The sequence below is a fragment of the Bombina bombina genome, chromosome 1, assembly GCF_027579735.1.
Source record: "Bombina bombina isolate aBomBom1 chromosome 1, aBomBom1.pri, whole genome shotgun sequence".
In the NCBI taxonomy this organism is placed as follows: Eukaryota; Metazoa; Chordata; class Amphibia; order Anura; family Bombinatoridae; genus Bombina; species Bombina bombina.
In genome coordinates, this window is record NC_069499.1 from 591,566,531 (window position 1) to 591,588,399 (window position 21,869).

At 38.6% G+C, this 21,869-nt stretch overlaps 1 protein-coding gene across 1 annotated transcript in view; it reads right to left on the bottom strand.

The window, feature by feature from the left end:
- The window catches only part of HDAC4 (histone deacetylase 4), a gene marked incomplete in the record, with an annotated part of 933,145 nt that overhangs the window by 287,823 nt on the left and 623,453 nt on the right, over positions 1–21,869 (bottom strand). The window contains 2 exon segments of the mRNA XM_053698885.1: positions 14,304–14,413; positions 14,704–14,835. Coding sequence (XP_053554860.1) covers positions 14,304–14,413; positions 14,704–14,835 — 242 coding nt within the window.

Sequence of the window (21,869 nt, forward strand, 5' to 3'; positions counted from 1 at the left end):
ATAGTCCCCCACAACTCAAGCTGAGAGTCCGGAACGGGGAACAGTTTTTAAAAAAAAGGGGAAAAGGGCAACCCTAATCGCTCCCATTCATTCTTAATATTATTTGCCATCTTAACGGGAACCGGGAAAGACTGAGGCACTACCCTGTCCTTGTATACCTTCTCAAGCTTAGGAATCGCTGGTTCCTCCGGTATCTTAGGTTCCAGAACCTCCAGATACCTGCTGTAGCAGCGCAAATTCTCCATCCTAAACCTATAACCAGGCTCCTCCACCGCCGGAGGTTTAGATGACACGGACTCCGACCCAGAAGGGGCCTCCTCCGAAGAGTCTGAACGGGCCTCGTCATCGTATAGAGCCTTTGGATCAGCCATCTGCATGGACAAACCCTGGGCCGGGCCGCTATGATAAACCTTGCGCTTAGCAGAACTTAGTAAGGCATGGATCACTTTCGAAACCTCCGATTCCAGTGGTTCCACAAAGTCTGGCGGCCAACAAATCTCTCCCGAAGGCATAACGGTTGGATCCCGGGGCGCCGCATGTGCAATCCGAGATGAATGTAGGGAACGCACCTCCCGGGACGAAGACTCCTCAGAGGTGGACGGCTCAGTAGTACTAGACATCCGTTTACATGTAGATGTCGTAACTTTATCAAGGCATGTGGAACATAGTTGAGCAGGCTGACCTACCAGAACCTCCTCACAAACACAGAAATTAGACTTTGTTAAGGAAGGAGAGCCCTCCAACGGGTCGGAGTCCTCCATCGCTTGTGCGTTTGGGTAGACTAACCTTATTATAAAAAAAGGCACCTTTATACCACCAATAGCCGGAGCACTCACCATCTTCTAGGACCCGGACTACAGAAACCGCTACGTCTCCTGCGCCACAGATCAACAGAGAAGGAGAGATAGCAACACCCAGTCACATGGAATGCCTGGAAGGACCGTCCCTGCACTAGGAAAAAACGCACCAAAAAATGGCCGCACAAAATTTCCACAAGTAACCTGAAAGTTCCACACATTGCCAGAGCCTCATCTCGCACAGAATGCAGCAATGACACAAACATTATCATGTATAACCCCCCCTGTTCAATAATCCCCCTTCCAGGAATATTGACCCTTGATTCTGTAAAGATAAAAAGGCACCACACTGTGACCCTGTCTTCTATGTTACCATTATTAATAAAAAAAATAAAAATGAAACTATCTTACCAGAATCTACGCCGTGGAACAGGAACACAGCCCTTCAAGTGTGACAGGTTAGTAGCCTCGCTCCTGACATGGACTTGAATGAAAAAAGCAGGCAGAGAAACTCGTCAACGCTGATTGCTTATGGAGCTGTTAATATGAATCGGGATAGTTTCGCAGAAAGACTCTCCCTGCATCTCCGGACTCTAACTTTCACCCAAGCTCTCACTGAGAGGCTGACAGGACTACTTAAAACTCCAGTCCCAATGTGAAGAGTACTACCCTCCATAAGACACTCTGGCACTCCTCTGCCATTCTCCTGTGACAAAAGGCAAAGAATGACTGGGGGATGAGGAAAGTAGGGGGGGGGGTCTTTGCCTCCTCCTGGTGGCCAGGTTCTTAATTCCCAACAGTAAGGAATGAAGCCTTGGACTCTCCTCCCCTTTAGATGGAAAATGGTCTGGTCACTAAGGGTTTTTTTTCTTTTACCAGAACCTACATGCATTTGTTTCTAATAAAGTTACAAAAAGATCCATCCATTTAACAAACCTTTGCAATGGAACTTAAAAAAATAATGAAAGTCCAGTAGTTTAGCATTTGATGATTAAAAACATATGAGGGGGAAAAAAATCTTTACCGGGATCCTGTGTTAGCATCAGAAGGTACCAATATGTAATGTTGCCATGGTGCTCAGGGAATAAAAGTATACTCTGGTTAATTTGAAACTGTTTGAGCATTCAAATGCTTGGCTTTGAGGTAATGTATGTACCTCTGATACATTTTGATGTCAACTACGCGTAAATATTAACAAAAAATTATACTTGAGGTAAAACCCCAAATAAACTGGCTGTGAAAAAAAATACCAAAAAGAGTTATCAAATGGTAAGCACACCCTTATGTGCCCAATAATAAAATGCTAATACTAGTGTAATAAACAATACAGGTGAAAAAACATGGTAAAATATCAAAAGAAAAGTTCCAATAAAAATTCAAATTGTGGAAAGTTCAACAGAAGCAGCTCCTCTTCAGACGATAAAGGTGTATCCCCCAACAGGTGGGCAGAGTGATCTAGAGAGAAGAGGGCGCTCCAATGGTGAAGTATGTCTCCACAATCACAAAAACATAATTTATGTAAGAACTTACCTGATAAATTAATTTCTTTCATATTGGCAAGAGTCCATGAGCTAGTGACATATGGGATATACAATCCTACCAGGAGGGGCAAAGTTTCCCAAACCTCAAAATGCCTATAAATACACCCCTCACCACACCCACAATTCATTTTAACGAATAGCCAAGCAGTGGGGTGATAAAGAAAGGAGTAGAAAGCATCAAAGGAAATTTGGAAATAATTGTGCTTTATACAAAAAATCATAACCACCATAAAAAGGGTGGGCCTCATGGACTCTTGCCAATATGAAAGAAATGAATTTATCAGGTAAGTTCTTACATAAATTATGTTTTATTTCATGTAATTGGCAAGAGTCCATGAGCTAGTGACATATGGGATATCAATACCCAAGATGTGGAGTCTTCCACGCAAGAGTCACTAGAGAGGGAGGGAATAAAAACAAAAACAGCCATATTCCGCTGAAAAAATTAATCCACAACCCAAAAAAATAAGTTTATTTCATCTTTGAAAGAAAAAAACTTAAATCAAAAGCAGAAGAATCAAACTGAAACAGCTGCCTGAAGAACATTTCTACCAAAAACTGTTTCCGAAGAAGCAAATGCATAAAAACGGTAGAATTAAGTAAATGTATGCAAAGAGGACCAAGTCGCCTCTTTGCAAATCTGATCAACTGAAGCTTCATTCTTAAAAGCCCACAAAGTGGAGACTGATCTAGTAGAATGAGCTGTAATTCTCTGAGGTGGGGCCTGACCTGACTCCAAATAAGCTTGATGAATCAAAAGTTTCAACCAAGAAGCCAAGGAAATAGCAGAAGCCTTCTGACCTTTCCTAGGACCAGAAAATAAAACAAATAGACTGGAAGTCTTCCTGAAATCTTTAGTAGCTTCCACATAATATTTCAAAGCTCTTACAACATCCAAAGAATTCTTAGGATTAGGACATAAGGAAGGGACAACAATTTCTCTACTAAGGTTGTTAGAATTCACAACCTTAGGTAAAAATTGAAAAGAAGTCCGCAAAACTGCCTTATCCTGATGAAAAATCAGAAAAGGAGACTCACAAGAAAGAGCAGATAACTCTAGCAGAAGAGATAGCCAAAAGGAACAACACTTTCCAAGAAAGTAGTTTAATGTCCAAAGAATGCATAGGCTAAAATGGAGGAGCCTGTAAAGCTTTCAGAACCAAATTAAGACTCCAAGGAGGAGAAATTGATTTAATGACAGGCTTAATACGAACTAAAGCCTTTACAAAACAGTGAATATCAGGAAGTATAGCAATCTTTCTGTGAAATAAAACAGAAAGAGCAGAGATTTGTCCTTTCAAGGAACTTGCAGACAAACCCTTATCCAAACCATCCTGAAGGAACTGTAAAATTCTAGGAATTCTAAAAGAATGCCAGGAGAATTTATGAGAAGAACACCATGAAATGTAAGTCTTCTAAACTCTATAATAATTCTTTCTAGAGACAGATTTACGAGCTTGTAACATAGTATTAATCACTGAGTCAGAAAAACCTCTATGACTTAGAACTAAGCGTTCAATTTCCATACCTTCAAATTTAATGATTTGAGATCCTGGTGGAAAAACGGACCTTGAGATAGTAGGTCCGGCCGTAACGGAAGTGGCCAAGGCGGGCAACTGGACATCCGAACCAGATCTGCATACCAAAACCTGTGTGGCCATGCTGGAGCCACCAGCAACACAAAAGACTGTTCCATGATGATTTTGGAGATCACTCTTGGAAGGAGAACTAGAGGCGGGAAGATGTAAGCAGGATGAAAACACCAAGGAAATGTCAGTGCATCCACTGCTTCCGCCTGAACATCCCTGGACCTGGACAGGTATCTGGGAAGTTTCTTGTTTAGATGAGAGGCCATGAGATCTATCTCTGGAAGACCCCACATCTGAACAATCTGAGAAAACACATCTGGATGGAGAGACCACTCCCCTGGATGTAAAGTCTGGCGGCTGAGATAATCCGCCTCCCAATTGTCAACACCTGGGATATGCACCGCAGAGATTAGACAGGAGCTGGATTCCGCCCAAGCAAGTATCCGAGATACTTCTTTCATAGCTTGGGGACTGTGAGTCCCACCCTGATGATTGACAAAGGCCACAGTTGTGATATTGTCTGTCTGAAAACAAATGAACGGTTCTCTCTTTAGCAGAGGCCAAAACTGAAGAGCCCTGAGAATTGCAAGGAGTTCTAAAATATTTATTGGTAATCTCGCCTCTTGAGATTTCCAAACCCCTTGTGCTGTCAGAGATCCCCAAACAGCTCCCCAACCTGAAAGACTTGCATCGGTTGAGATCACAGTCCAGGTTGGCCGAACAAAAGAAGCCCCCTGAACCAAACGATGGTGATCTATCCACCATGTCACAGAGTGTCGTACATTGGGATTCAAGGATATTAATTGTGATATCTTTGTATAATCCCTGCACCATTGATTCAGCATGCAAAGCTGTAGAGGTCTCGTGTGAAAACGAGCAAAGGGGATCGCGTCCGATGCTGCAGTCATGAGACATAAAACTTCCATGCACATAGCCACTGGAGGGAATGATGGAGACTGAAGGTGCCGGCATGCTGCGACCAATTTTAAACGTCTCTTGTCTGTTAGACAGAGTCATGGACACTGAATCTATCTTGAAGCCTAAAAAGGTGACCCTTGTCTGTGGAATCAAGAAACTTTTTGGTAAATTGATCCTCCAAACATGTTTCCGTATAAACAACACTAGTTGATTTGTGTGAGATTCTGCAGTATGTAAAGACTGAGCTATTACCAAGATATCGTCCAAATAAGGAAACACCGCAATACCCTGTTCTCTGATTACAGATAGTAGGGCACCCAGAACCTTTGAAAAGATTCTTGGAGCTGTTGCTAGGCTAAATGGAAGAGCAACAAATTGGTAATGCTTGTCTAGAAAAGAGAATCTCAGAAACTGATAGTGTGCTGGATGAATCGGAATATGAAGGTATGCATCCTGCAAGTCTATTGTGGACATATAATGTCCTTGCTGAACAAAAGGCAGAATAGTCCTTATAGTCACCATCTTGAAAGTTGGTACTCTTACATAACGATTCAAAATTTTCAGATCCAGAACTTGTCTGAATAAATTTTCTTTCTTTGGTACAATGAATAGGTTTGAATAAAACCCCAAACCTTGTTCCTGAGGAGGAACTGACATGATTACCCCTGAAGACTCCAGGTCTGAAAACACTTCAGAAAAGCCTGAGCTTTTACTGGATTTATAGGGATACGTGAGAGAAAAAATCTTCTCACAGGAGGTCTTACTTTGAATCCTATTCGATACCCTTGAGAGACAATGCTCTGAATCCAATGATTTTGGACAGATTTTATCCAAAAATCCTTGAAAAACCTTAATCTGCCCTCTACCAGCTGAGCTGGAATGAGGGCCGCACCTTCATGCGGACTTAGGGGCTGACTTTGGTTTCCTAAATGGCTTGGATTTATTCCAATTTGAGAAAGGCTTCCAATTGGAAGCAGATTCCTTGGGAGGAGGATTGAATTTTTGTTCCTTATTCTGACGAAAGGAACGAAAACGGTTAGAAGCCTTAGATTTACCCTTAGGTTTTTTATCCTGAGGCAGAAAAAACATAATTTATGTAAGAACTTACCTGATAAATTCATTTCTTTCATATTAGCAAGAGTCCATGAGCTAGTGACGTATGGGATATACATTCCTACCAGGAGGGGCAAAGTTTCCCAAACCTCAAAATGCCTATAAATACACCCCTCACCACACCCACAAATCAGTTTAACGAATAGCCAAGAAGTGGGGTGATAAGAAAAAAAGTGCGAAAGCATATAAAATAAGGAATTGGAATAATTGTGCTTTATACAAAAAAATCATAACCACCACAAAAAGGGTGGGCCTCATGGACTCTTGCTAATATGAAAGAAATGAATTTATCAGGTAAGTTCTTACATAAATTATGTTTTCTTTCATGTAATTAGCAAGAGTCCATGAGCTAGTGACGTATGGGATAATGACTACCCAAGATGTGGATCTTTCCACGCAAGAGTCACTAGAGAGGGAGGGATAAAATAAAGACAGCCAATTCCTGCTGAAAATAATCCACACCCAAAATAAAGTTTAATGAAAACATAAGCAGAAGATTCAAACTGAAACCGCTGCCTGAAGTACTTTTCTACCAAAAACTGCTTCAGAAGAAGAAAACACATCAAAATGGTAGAATTTAGTAAAAGTATGCAAAGAGGACCAAGTTGCTGCTTTGCAAATCTGATCAACCGAAGCTTCATTCCTAAAGGCCCAGGAAGTAGAAACTGACCTAGTAGAATGAGCTGTAATCCTTTGAGGCGGAGTTTTACCCGACTCAACATAGGCATGATGAATTAAAGATTTCAACCAAGATGCCAAAGAAATGGCAGAAGCTTTCTGGCCTTTTCTAGAACCGGAAAAGATAACAAATAGACTAGAAGTCTTTCGAAAAGACTTAGTAGCTTCAACATAATATTTCAAAGCTCTAACATCATCCAAAGAATGCAACGATTTCTCCTTAGAATTCTTAGGATTAGGACATAATGAAGGAACCACAATTTCTCTACTAATGTTGTTGGAATTCACAACCTTAGGTAAAAATTCAAAAGAAGTTCGCAACACCGCCTTATCCTGATGAAAAATCAGAAAAGGAGACTCACAAGAAAGAGCAGATAATTCAGAGACTCTTCTGGCAGAAGAGATCGCCAAAAGGAACAAAACTTTCCAAGAAAGTAATTTAATGTCCAATGAATGCATGGGTTCAAAAGGAGGAGCTTGAACCAAATTCAAACTCCAAGGAGGAGAAATTGACTTAATGACAGGTTTTATACGAACCAAAGCTTGTACAAAACAATGAATATCAGGAATATTAGCAATCTTTCTGTGAAAAAGAACAGAAAGAGCAGAGATTTGTCCTTTCAAGGAACTTGCGGACAAACCTTTATCTAAACCATCCTGAAGAAACTGTAAAATTCTCGGAATTCTAAAAGAATGCCAGGAAAAATGATGAGAAAGACACCAAGAAATATAAGTCTTCCAGACTCTATAATATATCTCTCTAGATACAGATTTACGAGCCTGTAACATAGTATTAATCACAGAGTCAGAGAAACCTCTTTGACCAAGAATCAAGCGTTCAATCTCCATACCTTTAAATTTAAGGATTTGAGATCCTGATGGAAAAAAGGACCTTGCGACAGAAGGTCTGGTCTTAACGGAAGAGTCCACGGTTGGCAAGAGGCCATCCGGACAAGATCTGCATACCAAAACCTGTGAGGCCATGCTGGAGCTACCAGCAGGACAAACGAGCATTCCTTCAGAATCAGAAGATTACTCTTGGAAGAAGAACTAGAGGCGGAAAGATATAGGCAGGATGATACTTCCAAAGAAGTGATAATGCATCCACTGCCTCCGCCTGAGGATCCCGGGATCTGGACAGATACCTGGGAAGTTTCTTGTTTAGATGAGAAGCCATCAGATCTATTTCTGGAAGTTCCCACATTTGAACAATCTGAAGAAATACCTCTGGGTGAAGAGACCATTCGCCCGGATGCAACGTTTGGCGACTGAGATAATCCGCTTCCCAATTGTCTATACCTGGGATATGAACCGCAGAGATTAGACAGGAGCTGGATTCCGCCCAAACCAGAATTCGTGATACTTCTTTCATAGCCAGAGGACTGTGAGTCCCCCCTGATGATTGATGTATGCCACAGTTGTGACATTGTCTGTCTGAAAACAAATGAACGATTCTCTCTTCAGAAGAGGCCAAGACTGAAGAGCTCTGAAAATTGCACGGAGTTCCAAAATATTGATCGGTAATCTCACCTCCTGAGATTCCCAAACCCCTTGTGCCGTCAGAGACCCCCACACAGCTCCCCAACCTGTAAGACTTGCATCTGTTGAAATTACAGTCCAGGTCGGAAGAACAAAAGAAGCCCCCTGAACTAAACGATGGTGATCTGTCCACCACGTCAGAGAGTGTCGTACAATCGGTTTTAAAGATATTAATTGAGATATCTTTGTGTAATCCCTGCACCATTGGTTCAGCATACAGAGCTGAAGAGGTCGCATGTGAAAACGAGCAAAGGGGATCGCGTCCGATGCAGCAGTCATAAGACCTAAAATTTCCATGCAAAAGGCTACCGAAGGGAATGATTGTGACTGAAGGTTTCGACAAGCTGAAATCAATTTTAGACGTCTCTTGTCTGTCAAAGACAGAGTCATGGACACTGAATCTATCTGGAAACCCAAAAAGGTTACCCTTGTCTGAGGAATCAATTAACTTTTTAGTGAATTGATCCTCCAACCATGATCTTGAAGAAACAACACAAGTCGATTCGTATGAGATTCTGCTAAATGTGAAGACCAACGTAGAATCTAGCACAAACTTACTTCACCACCTCCATAGGAGGCAAAGTTTGTAAAACTGATTTGTGGGTGTGGTGAGGGGTGTATTTATAGGCATTTTGAGGTTTGGGAAACTTTGCCCCTCCTGGTAGGAATGTATATCCCATACGTCACTAGCTCATGGACTCTTGCTAATTACATGAAAGAAACTCCTTTTCCTGAAGTGATAGTTGAAATAATAGAATCCAACTGAGGACCAAATAAATTATTACCTTGGAAAGAAAGAGATGGTAATCTAGATTTAGATGTCATATCAGCATTCCAAGATTTAAGCCACAAAGCTCTTCTAGCTAATACAGCTAAAGACATGGATCTAACATCAATTTTGATAATATCAAAAATGGCATCACAAATAAAATGATTAGCATGTTGCAGTAAAGCGAGTAATGCTAGATATGTCAGGATCCAATTCTCGTTGCGCTAAATTCTCCAACCAAAAAGTTGAGGCAGCCGCAACATCAGCCAAAGAAATAGCAGGTCTGAGAAGATGACCTGAATATAAATAGGCCTTCCTTAGATAAGATTCAAGCTTCCTATCTAAAGGATCCTTAAAGGAAGTACTTTCTTCCATAGGAATAGTGGTACGTTTAGCAAGAGTAGAAATAGCCCCATCAACTTTGGGGATTTTTTCCCAAAACTCTATAGATTTTGCTGATAAAGGATACAATTTTTTAAACCTTGAAGAAGGAATAAAAGAAGTACCTGGCGTATTCCATTCCCTAGAAATCATATCAGAAATAGCCCCAGGAATAGGAAAAACCCCTGGGGAAACCACAGGAGGTTTAAAAACAGCATTTAAACGTTTATTAGATTGAACGTCAATAGGACTGGTTAACTCAATATCCAAAGTAATTAACACTTCTTTTAATAAAGAACGCATATACTCTATTTTAAATAAATAAGAGGATTTGTCAGTGTCAATGTCTGAGGAAGGATCTTCTGAATCAGATAGATCCTCATCAGAAGAGGATAAATTATGATGTTGTTGGTCATTTGAAATTTCATCAGCTAAATGAGAAGTTTTAAAAGACCTTTTTTGACGTTTATTAGAAGGTGGAAATGCAGACAAAGCCTTCAGAATAGAATCAGAAACAAATTCTTTAAAATTTAAGGTATATCATGTACATTAGAAGTTGAAGGAACTACAACTGGCAATGTACTATTACTGATGGAAACACTATCTGCATGTAAAAGTTTATCATGACAACTATTACAATGACATTTGGTGAAATTTCTACACTTTTACAACAAATGCACTTAGCTTTGGTAGAACCGATGTCAGGCAGCAATGTTCCAGCAGAAACTTCTGAGACAGGATCAGATTGGGACATCTTGCTCAATGTAAGAGAAAAAACAACATATAAAGCAAAATGATCTATTTCCTTATATGACAGTTTCAGGAATGGGATAAAAAAGCAAAAGCATAGGCCTCTGATTGAGAAAAAAGCAAGAGGCAAACATCAATGGGGTATTGAAAAAATGAAAAAAATAACCGGAAATGACACACTCGCGTCACTAATGACGCCGCCGTGTGAAAGGTCTCAGCGTCACGTATGATGCTGGAAATGACGAAGTTGTGTCATAAACGTATTTTTTCACGGCAAAAAAATATTTTTGCGCCAAGAATGACGCAATAAAGTTTAGCATTTGACGCACCCGCGGGCCTAATACCCGCAATAGCAAGAAGTAGTCAATTGAAAAAAAGACTAAACCCCAGGTAAGAAATAAATTTCTTAAAATGTTTAAATTCCCCAAATATGAAACTGACAGACTGCTGAAGGAAATACATGAACCTGACTCATGGCAAATATAAGTACAATACATATATTTAGAACTTTATATAAATGCATAAAGTGCCAAACCATAGCTGAGGTGTCTTAAGTAATGAAAACATACTTACCAAAAGACACCCATCCACATATAGCAGATAGCCAAACCAGTACTGAAACAGTTATTAGTAGAGGTAATGGTAAATTGAGAGTATATCGTCTATCTGAAAAGGGAGGTAGGAGATGAATCTCTACGACCGATAACAGAGAACCTATGAAATAGACCCCCGTTAGGGAAATCATTGTATTCAAATAAGTGATACTCCCTTCACGTCCCTCTGACATTCGCTGTACTCTGAGAGGAATCGGGCTTAAACAATGCTGAGAAGCGCATATCAACGTAGAAATCTTAGCACAAACTTACTTCCCCACCTCCATAGGAGGCAAAGTTTGTAAAACTGAATTGTGGGTGTGGTGAGGGGTGTATTTATAGGCATTTTGAGGTTTGGGAAACTTTGCCCCTCCTGGTAGGATTGTATATCCCATATGTCACTAGCTCATGGACTCTTACCAATTACATCAAAGAAATACAAGTTTAAAGTATACAAAATACTCACAAACGCGATGCACTTAGATGTGCAAATGAAGCAGGCTGAACTATCATAGCCGTCCAGCTGACTCAAAATCCAGCTACAGCAAACACTGCAAAAACTGCAGTCTGGGATAAAGGTGATATGAAACACTGCTGGGATCTCTGAAGCAGGCTTGTACGGTGATGCATATACAACCGCTCACGGTCAAAGTATAAAATCAATTTTTTCGAGTTTCTCAGTAATGACTGTTTCTTCAGGTGATAACATACATACATAGAAAGTGAGCTTAAATTCCTGACAGCCACGGCGTGTTCACCAAGTCATTGAGCATGTCTAACGTTATGGACAACAGTACTTATAATGAAAATCATTGGATTAAACATATATGATTGATGTAAATATTGGCCAATGATAGATAATATTAAAATTAGCCATGTGTGTCTCGTATCATACCTGATGACACACAACAAGAAACCCGAGCTGACTCACACGCAGCCGCCCGCATTAATACAGCACACTGAGTGATCAGACCGGTCATACCATATAGCGGACAGTCACCCCAAAACTATTAACAAATGGTTATAGATATTAATACTCTTGATAACATACATTATTAGGACCCAAATACTAGATGAACTCTGCCGAGAGTGTCCCCTCAAAAAATCCAACTAGATTATAGATCGATCACATATCTAAAATGTGTACTATATTAAGGGAAGCTTAAAAACTTTAAACAATTCTAAGTACATGGATTTTAGTTTAAGCGATCCTCTTATACAATATAAAATCCAATAAGAATTAAAAAAACATAAGTATATAATATACACGTAGTGCATATATAGAACACAAATACATAATAAATACAAAAATACGAACAAAATAAAACACCATAAAAATCAGGACTATTGGTTAATCATTTAAAGCTGCCATATCGATATTTTCGTTCCGACCATATGGTGTCAGGGTCTGCAACTTATAAATCCAATACGTTTCTCTTTGCCTAAGTCTCAAATTTATTGACACCCCAGGACTTTGGAATAAACTCAATAGGTATAATCTTAAGAGTATCTGAGCAGCATAATTACATAAAATATGTCTAGGGACACTATGTTTTAAAGAGGCAATCTTCACATTTCTAAGATGTTCGCTCCATTCATTTTTGATGGGTCTAGAGGTTCTACCTGTATATTGGAGTCCACCAATACACTCCAAAATATACACAATGAATGAGGAATCACAAGTGATTCTGGAATTGATACAAAATTTCTCTTTAGTTATATTGGACATAAAACTATCAGTGCCTGGTGTTATATACTTACACAAACCACAACGTTTCCTCCCACATTTGAAAGTGCCTTTCCTATTAAGATAGGGATTCTCTATACTTTTAGAATGTGGATTCTTCCAAGATTTTTTCATTACAATTTTACTTGGTGCTAACTTGTTTTTTTTAAGGTTGGGGCTCACCTAAAAAGTACATCATGGAAAATCTAATACATCTTTTAATGCAGGGTCTTTTAAAATAATAAACAAATATTTATTCAGGGCTGCTTTAATTAATTTATTGGTTACTAGTGAATTGTGTAATAAACCTTAAAAAAAACACTCATTATTTCGGGTAGCTTTCGGTTTATTTTTATTAACTCTCAATAGTACCTTTCTATTTCTCAATTTAGCCTGTGAGAACTCCCTATTAATCAGATCTAGTGGATACCCTTTGTCAATGGACTTTTCTCTCATTACCAAAGATGTTCATCAAACAATCTTAAGTATTTTGCATACTCTAAACTTGTATTTTGTGATTGTGGAGACATACTTTACCATTGGAGCGCCTTCTTTTATCTCTTCAATCTACGTGTAAATATAACTATATAATGCGACTAAAATAAAGGATACCTCCAATATCCTAAATAGATTACTAAAAGACAAACTGGACCGTCCAGTTTAAAAATTAGATTAAACTACCTGTATCTGTAGTGCTAATATATATCTGGCTGCAAAAATATAAATCCAGTAAATGGATACAATATATTAATAAATAATGTCACATGTAATCATACTCTCATTAAAACCGCAAATAAAACATCAATAAAAACAAATGAAAAAATAAAATGCAATTAATATCATTCTTTCAAGTTAATCAAGGAAAAAAGTTCATCCAGAAACTTCTCAGTGATACATCCGATAATCCGTATATGATACAAATGTATCCTGTGGATAAAGACAAGAGGACCTTGTGAAAAGTATACACAAGTGTGGTAAAATAAGGTGCCACTTTTACTTACACCTAAATGTTACTGCTTGTGTATAAATTTCATCAGTGGTGCAATAACGTTTCTGCACGTATCTTGTGTATGCTGTGGCTCCGCAATACACTGATTGATTATATATATATATATATATATATATATATACACACACACACACACACCTCTGCCTGGTGTATTTTGAGGTTGTGTTAAACCTACTTGTACTTGAGCAGGCATAACTGATGTTACATTTAATCTAACGGAAGTTGCATCAATCTCCATTTTATTCTGGAATTGTGCTGAGGAGAGTTAAGCATACCTTTTCAAATCTGGCATACATTTGTTACACATTACTATACCCATTCTGGCATTATTCTAGAACATGGATGGCAAACAAATGGGGACCACAATTCAAAATTTTAGAAACCGTAAGGGCCACATATACATTTATGATAAACTTCCTAAAAATGTTTAGTGGCACAGGAGATCTTTTTTTCCCTTTTTTTAGAGGGCTCTTGAGTTTTGACCACCCAAATCAGACTTATTTCTGCTTTTTCATAGGACCACAAAAACTATAGCACACATACTTAGTTCTGCTTTTTCCCTTGGGCCACAAAGACTAGTGCAGAGGGCCGCACGAGGCCCCTGGGCCGCTAGTGGTCATACCTAGTTTAGAACATTACATGTAATTCTACATGTTCTGACACTGTACTAGACACTTACCAGTCCTGGAAATGCTAATATTGGTCTACATGAACAACGTGCTGTAACAATGTATATACTCCATTCTGGCAGCATGTCCCTAAGGTGTTACTTATTCCATCTGTTCTGCTGCTTGCTAACATGGTTTTGATGATTACACACAGTTTTGACTATGTAGTGAAGACTCTCATATCTTAGAAATACTTCTAGAGTTGGCGTAGCGGATTTGTAGTTATACACACCTCTGTCTGAATACCCATGGATCCAGTGATACCATTTTCTGTGCTGATGTTGCTTGAGCTGTTGTTTGGGGAACTGGGCCCAGAGCCAGGGGCACTGTTACATGATGAGTCTAAATGACAAAAACAAGGTAGGTTGATTACCTATACATATTTTTAATGCACATCCTCCAGTTAAATAATGTGTTCACTCTGTGGTATATGCACACTCTTATTAAATGGTGTGGCATGAGCCCTTCATATACAGACAGAAAACACCCAAACTCCCCATATACAATCTCTATGCCGTACACTACGTAATGAATACTATCGTCTAGTCTAGAATTGAAAATTAGAGGTAATAACAAATGAGACGTCTCTGTATTATATTTAAACAATGTAAATGAGGTGTCCAGTCACTAACCAGACATATCCAGTGGACGCTTTTTAAAGGTAGTAACCCCAGAACCTTCCTTCCTGCGTAGGAGAGGGCTGCTCCTCCTCTCTGCCACCTTCTGCTTCAGACGGGACCGCAGTTTCAGATTGGGCTCAGATGCTGCAAATGTAGAAACGGAACAAAGATCATCATTTGAGCCTTAAAACTTCCAGGAAGTGTATATTACAATGTAATGGAATTATAATTTCTTAAAGGAACAGTCTAGTCAAAAATAAACTCATGATTCAGCGCTGCGAAATCTTTTGGCGCTCTACAAATACCTGATAATAATAATGATTCAGATCGGGAATGTAATTTTAAACAACTTTGCAATTCACTTATAACATTTGCTGTGTTCTCTTGGTATTTGTTGAAAGCTAAACATAGGTGGTAGGCTCATATGATAATTTCTAAGCCCTTGAAGGCTGCCTCTTATGTTAGTTTTTCCCAGCTAGAGGGTGTTGGTTCATGTGTGCCTTATAGATAACATTTTGCTCACATCCGTTGAGTTACTTATGAGGATACTGATTGGATAAAATGCTAGTCTGTCAAATGAACTGAAATAAGGTGGCAGTCTGCAGATGCCTAGATACAAAGTTAACACAGAGGTACAAAGTATATTAATAGAACAGTGTTGGTTATGCAAAACTGTGGAATAAGTAATAAAGGGGTTATCTATCTTTTTAAACACTAAACATTCTGGAGTAGACTGTCCCTTTAAATGCAGTAACTTCTGTTTCTTTACCCACTACTTAAAGTTTTCTCCAGCAAGACTTTGCTCCGTCCCCTGGCCTGAAACATCCATTCAGGAACTTTAAACAATACTGGCTATCATGCAGCATTCTTATCCAGTCTGACATAGCATATAATATTGCCAACACAGAGGGCCCGAGGAAAACTTATATAGCATCATTGGAAAACAAATCAACTGTATTTTATGTAGTAAGTTATTTTTTTTTCTTCACTGTGTAGAAGTTAATTCAACAAAGCAAAGAAGTATAAGGGGAAAAACATTGCAGATAATATGCAAATATATTTTAATTATAAAAATACAAAATAGAATGCAGAATTTTGCATACAAAGCTGGTATAAGAATGTCAGGACATCCAATCAGCCATCCAGAAAATGATTGAAGTAGAAAGATTGTAGTCTGCTACCCTGAAAGCAAAGACTGCCCTAGTGTCATGCTGTTCAGCAAAAAAATAAGAGGATATGTTACCAACATATTGGGGAGAATAATATAGTCTGGGAGAGACTTTAAATGAATCTCTGAGAAAAACTTTAAATACTTACAAGAGAAGTAGATCTTCTGACATTTTGACATATTAAAGTTATATAGTAGATTAATCGGGGGGGGGGGCTTAATTGGTATGCATTAAAAGCAATATTGCAGGCATTAACATCATTGGCAAAACACTGCAACTATCCTACGCGTTTCAGGTCAGCTAGCACTTTGTCAGGGATATGGTGATGTGTTTATCACCGTTATTGAAAATGTCATTCGTTCATTAACATGTTAACCCTTTAGTGCAATTGTACATATTTAATAGCCTATCAACATATAGTAAAAGTGGCATATACCCATAAGGCAGAACTGAGGAGTTAATTTAAATAGAAACATTGGTGTAGTATAATAAGTATATGTTAGTATATACTTTAAGTCAATGTAAAGTTTAATGAATAAGTGCCCGGTATTTAAACATACTCTTAAAAACAGGGCAATATTCATTAAACTTTACATTGAAGCTTCTTTCTTTAAAATACTTACCTTTTTCTTTATGGAAATCAGACCGGCGATACTCCACCCGCAGCTCCTGCTGTAGTTGGCACAGTGAGGACTAATCCAGGTTTCTCCAATCGTTGCGTGCCCCCTTTGGAATCCAGCTCATGAGGCAAAGCAGCGATTGGAAAAAGCCTGATTTGTCATCACTGTGCCAACTACAGCGGGAGGTGCATGCGGAGGATCGCTGGTCTGTTTTCCAGAAAGAAAGGTAAGTATTTAAAAAAGAAGCTTCAATGTAAAGTTTTATTAAAGGGACAGTCAAGTAAAAAAAAAAAAACTTTCATGATTTAAATAGGGTATGTAATTTTAAATAACTTTCCAATTTACTTTTATTACCAATTTTGCTTTGTTCTCTTGATATTCTTAGTTGAAAGCTAAATCTAGGAGGTTCATAAGCTAATTTCTTAGACCTTGAAGGCCACCTCTAATTCGAAGGCATTTTGACAGTTTTTCACCACTAGAGGGCGTTAGTTCATGTGTTTCATATAGATAACATTAAGCTCAGGCACTTGAAGCTCCTAGGAGCAAGCACTGATTGGCTAAAAATGCAAGACTGTCAAAAGAACTGAAATAAAGGGGCAGTTTGCAGAGCCATAGATACAAGGTAATCACAGAGGTAAAAAGTATATTATTATAACTGTGTTGGTTATGCAAAATTGGGGAATGGATAATAAAGGAATTATCTACCTTTTTAAAAAACAAAAATTCTGGTGTTTACTGTCCCTTTAATTAAAGTGCCCCTTGTTTTTAAGCGTATTTTAAGATACCGGGCACTTTTTCATTAAACTTTACATTCACATCAACAGCATTCTCCAATGTATCAAATTTTGTTATAGGCAATATAAAACACAAAAATGTTTTATTTATCTATCTACATTATTAAAATCAAACCAATTTTCACAATAATTTTTGGAAGGGAAGAGATTTTTATTTTTTAGGATGTGCTAAAAAGTACACACAGAATGTGGTGTTTATTAAAAGTATAAAGCATGGACCTACTCAATACCCAACATAGGGGTGAAGACACATGGGTGTGACTCAATGGTATAGATAAGTTATTTTTTTAAAAAGTGAACATAGAGGGGGCGGAGCCGGCACCCATAGGAGATGGCCGCACGTTAAGTGAGCTCCGGAGCATCGGCCCAGTAAACAGCTCATCAAGCTATCAAAAGCAAGTTTGGAGTGAACAGCAAGGATCAATCTGGGTGACACGAAGAAGAGGTAACTCGGTGCACTGTAACAAAGCCTAACAAAGCGCAATATGCCCTATTAAGAAGGCTGACACAGAGGTCGGATCAACATTGAGAATTCACCGGGCAGTCTGTGGCAGGATCTTTAGAGCTATGTGTGCAGAGTCGAGACACATCTTTAGGTAATAAACCCGCTTTGACACCCTACCAGTCACAGCCTAAAAAAATTTTTTTTGCACTGCACACGTGGCGGTCGCCATTTTGATGAGAAGTTACTCCATCCAGAAAAATATATGTCAGTAGTGGGTACTAGGAAATCCTCTGCAGACAGAAATATGAAGAGTGCTATTATACAACTTGTTACAAGATATAAGCAATACTTATCATGAGACCTGAACTGTAAAAAAAAAAAAATCAATCACTTTATATAACTCCATCTGCAAGAACATATGCACAGGGCAATAGTGTGATAGTCCTTTGTTGCTCACAGCTCTGATAATTTCTAGGCACTGTTGTACAATTCAAGGGATCACATAAGATAGACGGAGCTGAACATTTATATAATTTCCAGGCTTTGGACATTTTAGAAAGTATTAAAGATAATCACTATCTATAGCCACACTGCTGCAGTGTAAAAAGCAAGACAAAGCCAATCATCACAAACCCAGGGCACACATTTTCACAGGCACGACCCTACACAGCTAGGGAACATGTCACCTAGAAAAATGCCTCAAAAGGAAAAAGAGAAAAGAGCTATTCCCAAGGGTTCGTCCACACCATCAGTGGATCACTTTTTTAAAGCTGTAAATACACAGTTAACCGATATATCTCCGTCCACCTCTCTTAAACAGTCACAAATGTCATCCAATTCAGAATCTGATGTAGATGCAGACTAGGCTACTGTGTGTGTCCCAAAGTCATTGTTAACATCGCTACCATAAAAAAAAAGCCGGCCTCATTGCTTGTGCAGGTAAAACAGTGTATCAAGACGAGAAAAACTAGAGTAGGGATGTACTGTATACACCACAGATACAGCTAAACTAAAAACACTGATGAAACAACAAGATACTACTATTCAACAAATGGAAGATAAATTGGAAGACCTGGAGAACAGGTCCAGGAGACATAATATAAAAATCAGAGGTATCCCGGAAGCAGTTCAAGCAGCAGACCTACCCAGATATCTACAATCCCTGTTTTCAAATCTAAGAAACCAAGAGGACTCATCGCCAGTGGAGATAGACAGGGAACACAGAGCTCTCAGACCTATTCCACAGGAAGGGGCTCCACCAAGAGAAACAATTGCCAGAATAACCAATTATTCAGTAAAAGAACAAATAATGAAAAGTGCAAGAGAGAAACAACCTATTCAATTTGAAGATGTCAATCTTCAGATATATGCTGACTTGTCTACCAGGACTCTCCAGAGGCAGAAAGAATTCTCTATTAACATCTCATTTTAGGTCCATGAACATCAAATACAGATGAAGCTACCCATTCCAGCTAGTGGTAACATGAAATAACAGAAGAGCAACATGTTCAACCCTGTCGGAAATGAGAGACTGCTGCCGCAAATTAGAGATCCCTCCTGTAAAGTCAGACAAAGGAAAGACCACAGAACAAGATATATCTACAAGTAAAGGGACATCATCTCAGAACAAAAGCTCAGAATGGCAAAGAGTACAGCGGATGAAATAATATCATACTCCTGCACTGACATTAAGTGATAAACAGATGGTTTTCACAGGTGGCCAGCAAAGGCTCCTAAATGTATCCTTTCAGGCGACAAAGCCTAAGGGCTAGATTTATTAAGCCCCTACGGCAGCAACTTCTCTCAAGAACTTGCTCGCCGGGATTTATCAAGCAGCGGTCACCAGACCGCTGCTTCCCTAACATCTACGCCACCTCTATTGTGGCGAAATTCAATCTCCTCGGTCGAGTCCGACCGAGGAGATTGACAGCTCCTGTCCGCGCGTGATTGGCTGTGCGCGGGATTGCACGCGAGCGCAAAATTGCGCTTGTGTGCAATGTTAATTACCTGCGGGTAATTTCGCCCAGCCACAGGCGAGCTGAGGCGTACAGGGGCGCGTATACGCGCCCCTGTACCCCTCAGCGTTGATAAATCTAGCCCTAGGTTTTTCAGGTTCTCAATGGAAAATGGTTTATATATACAATGTAAAAATGAGATAGTAATTGTTACATGATTGTAGTTCTATTTGACAGTTGTTTACTGGGCGGATAGAGTTCCACACGGAATTCTTATTGGTTATGTTCCCCTCGTTAAACAAATATAGGTTAGACTTAGTTTTTTTTTGTTAAGTATATTTTTATGAAGGTTTGTTTGTATTTTGTTATGGCAGTGAATGTTATTTTATTAGACACAAGGCCCAGACTAGAGCAAGAACAGGTAAGGCAGGAGATATGAAAGAAGGAACTGTGATACGCTTATTGTCACAGAATGTGAAGGGGTTCAATAGCCCCCAAAAAAGATCTCTAGCAATTCAAGAGCTTCTGAAAAAACAAGGAGATATCTTAGGATTGCAAGAAACACACTTTAAAAGGGGCAACATCCCAAGGTATTATCACAAAAACTACACCCAACACTTTCACAGTGCACACCCGAAGAAAAAAATACAGTGTAAGCATTTTATTACACCAGCATTTTTGCTGAATAAAAGAAAACTTTATTATATCAGCTTTTTAACACAAATTTAACTGTTTTTTAAAAAAAATTCAAAGAATAAATTTTCAAAGAATAATTTTAATCACCATTTTTTTATTATATAATAAATATTAACTTATATATAATATATTTTATGTCCAGAGTGATTATTTCCATCTATTCCGCTTCACCTCAATAGTTTTAGCTTTAGGACCACTTAGCCTGGCCTTTAGCGCAGGAAGACAATTAACATAGAGGAGTTAATATCCCAGAAGTAATGGATGACCCGTGGACTGACTACACTACAGGAGAAAGGAATTTATCAGGTAAGCATAAATTATGTTTTAAAATTGTCAACTATTTGTTTGGTGTCTTCTACCATTTTACCATTTGGTTGTTTTATCGAATGTATATATGTTTTAGTTTGTTTGGTCTTCAGAGACCTTGCTAGAAGTCCACCTCTTGCTCTTTATATAGCAGAGCTTATGGCTTGACATGTGTAAGCATGTAAGCCATAAGCTCTGCTATATAAAGAGCAAGACGGACACGGAGCAAATCAGAAGTTTGAGAAAGGTCCACGACCGAAACGCGTTACTTCTTTTTTGGCCAATTTGAGCCACCGTAGTCTGTGACGTCAGACTACCACCATCAGGAAAAAGACCGGACGAGAATTACCCTGCTTCCAGACGCGGGACATAAGCGCCACATTAACGCCACAGCAGTCCTGTATGCTGCTCGAAATTCCTAATGGTAACCTGGCTTTACCATAAAGGACAAGGAAAGAAATAAGGTATTATATTTACAACCTGACAGATGCTTCCTTGGGAAAAAGCAGTTTAAGGTAACCTGGTATTACCTGAACTTCGGATTACTTCATTTTCGTTTACTATAAGATTGGATAATATAACGGACTTTGAGTCTGATCTCACAAGGTACTTTTAATATAAAAAGGAGACGGCACTAAAATTTACATCTGCCTAACATTTTGCATATGCCAAAACTCTTTACCTGTGCACAGAAAAGAACTTTTAACGAACTTTTGTTCCATTTTTTCAGTTCAATCATAATTATGTTGGAATATGTATATGGCTATTTCTTATACTAAGGCTTGCTACCAATCTCAAAAATTTTAGCTTTATTAACTTAGCTTTATTAATTTTAGCTTTATTAACATAGCTCTATTAACATTGCTTTTTTGCACAACATGCAGATAACTGTCTATTACATGAAATAAGGTGTTATTCATTTAATAGCTATTTAGCTTACACATTTTTAGTTTCTACACACTTTTAGCTGACACAATTTTAGTTGACACTTTAACCCCAATTTTTTCCTATTAATTTTCCATGATTCTCTAATCCACTGCACCAATTACACTTGCTGTATATACTAACCGTATCTGTTGTTATATTAACCACATTAACTATATTAACTATATTAACTATATGTGCTGTGTATACTAACTATATCCTCTGCTCAGTATACTCACTACACCTACTTCTTATCTTTTTGCCTCTGT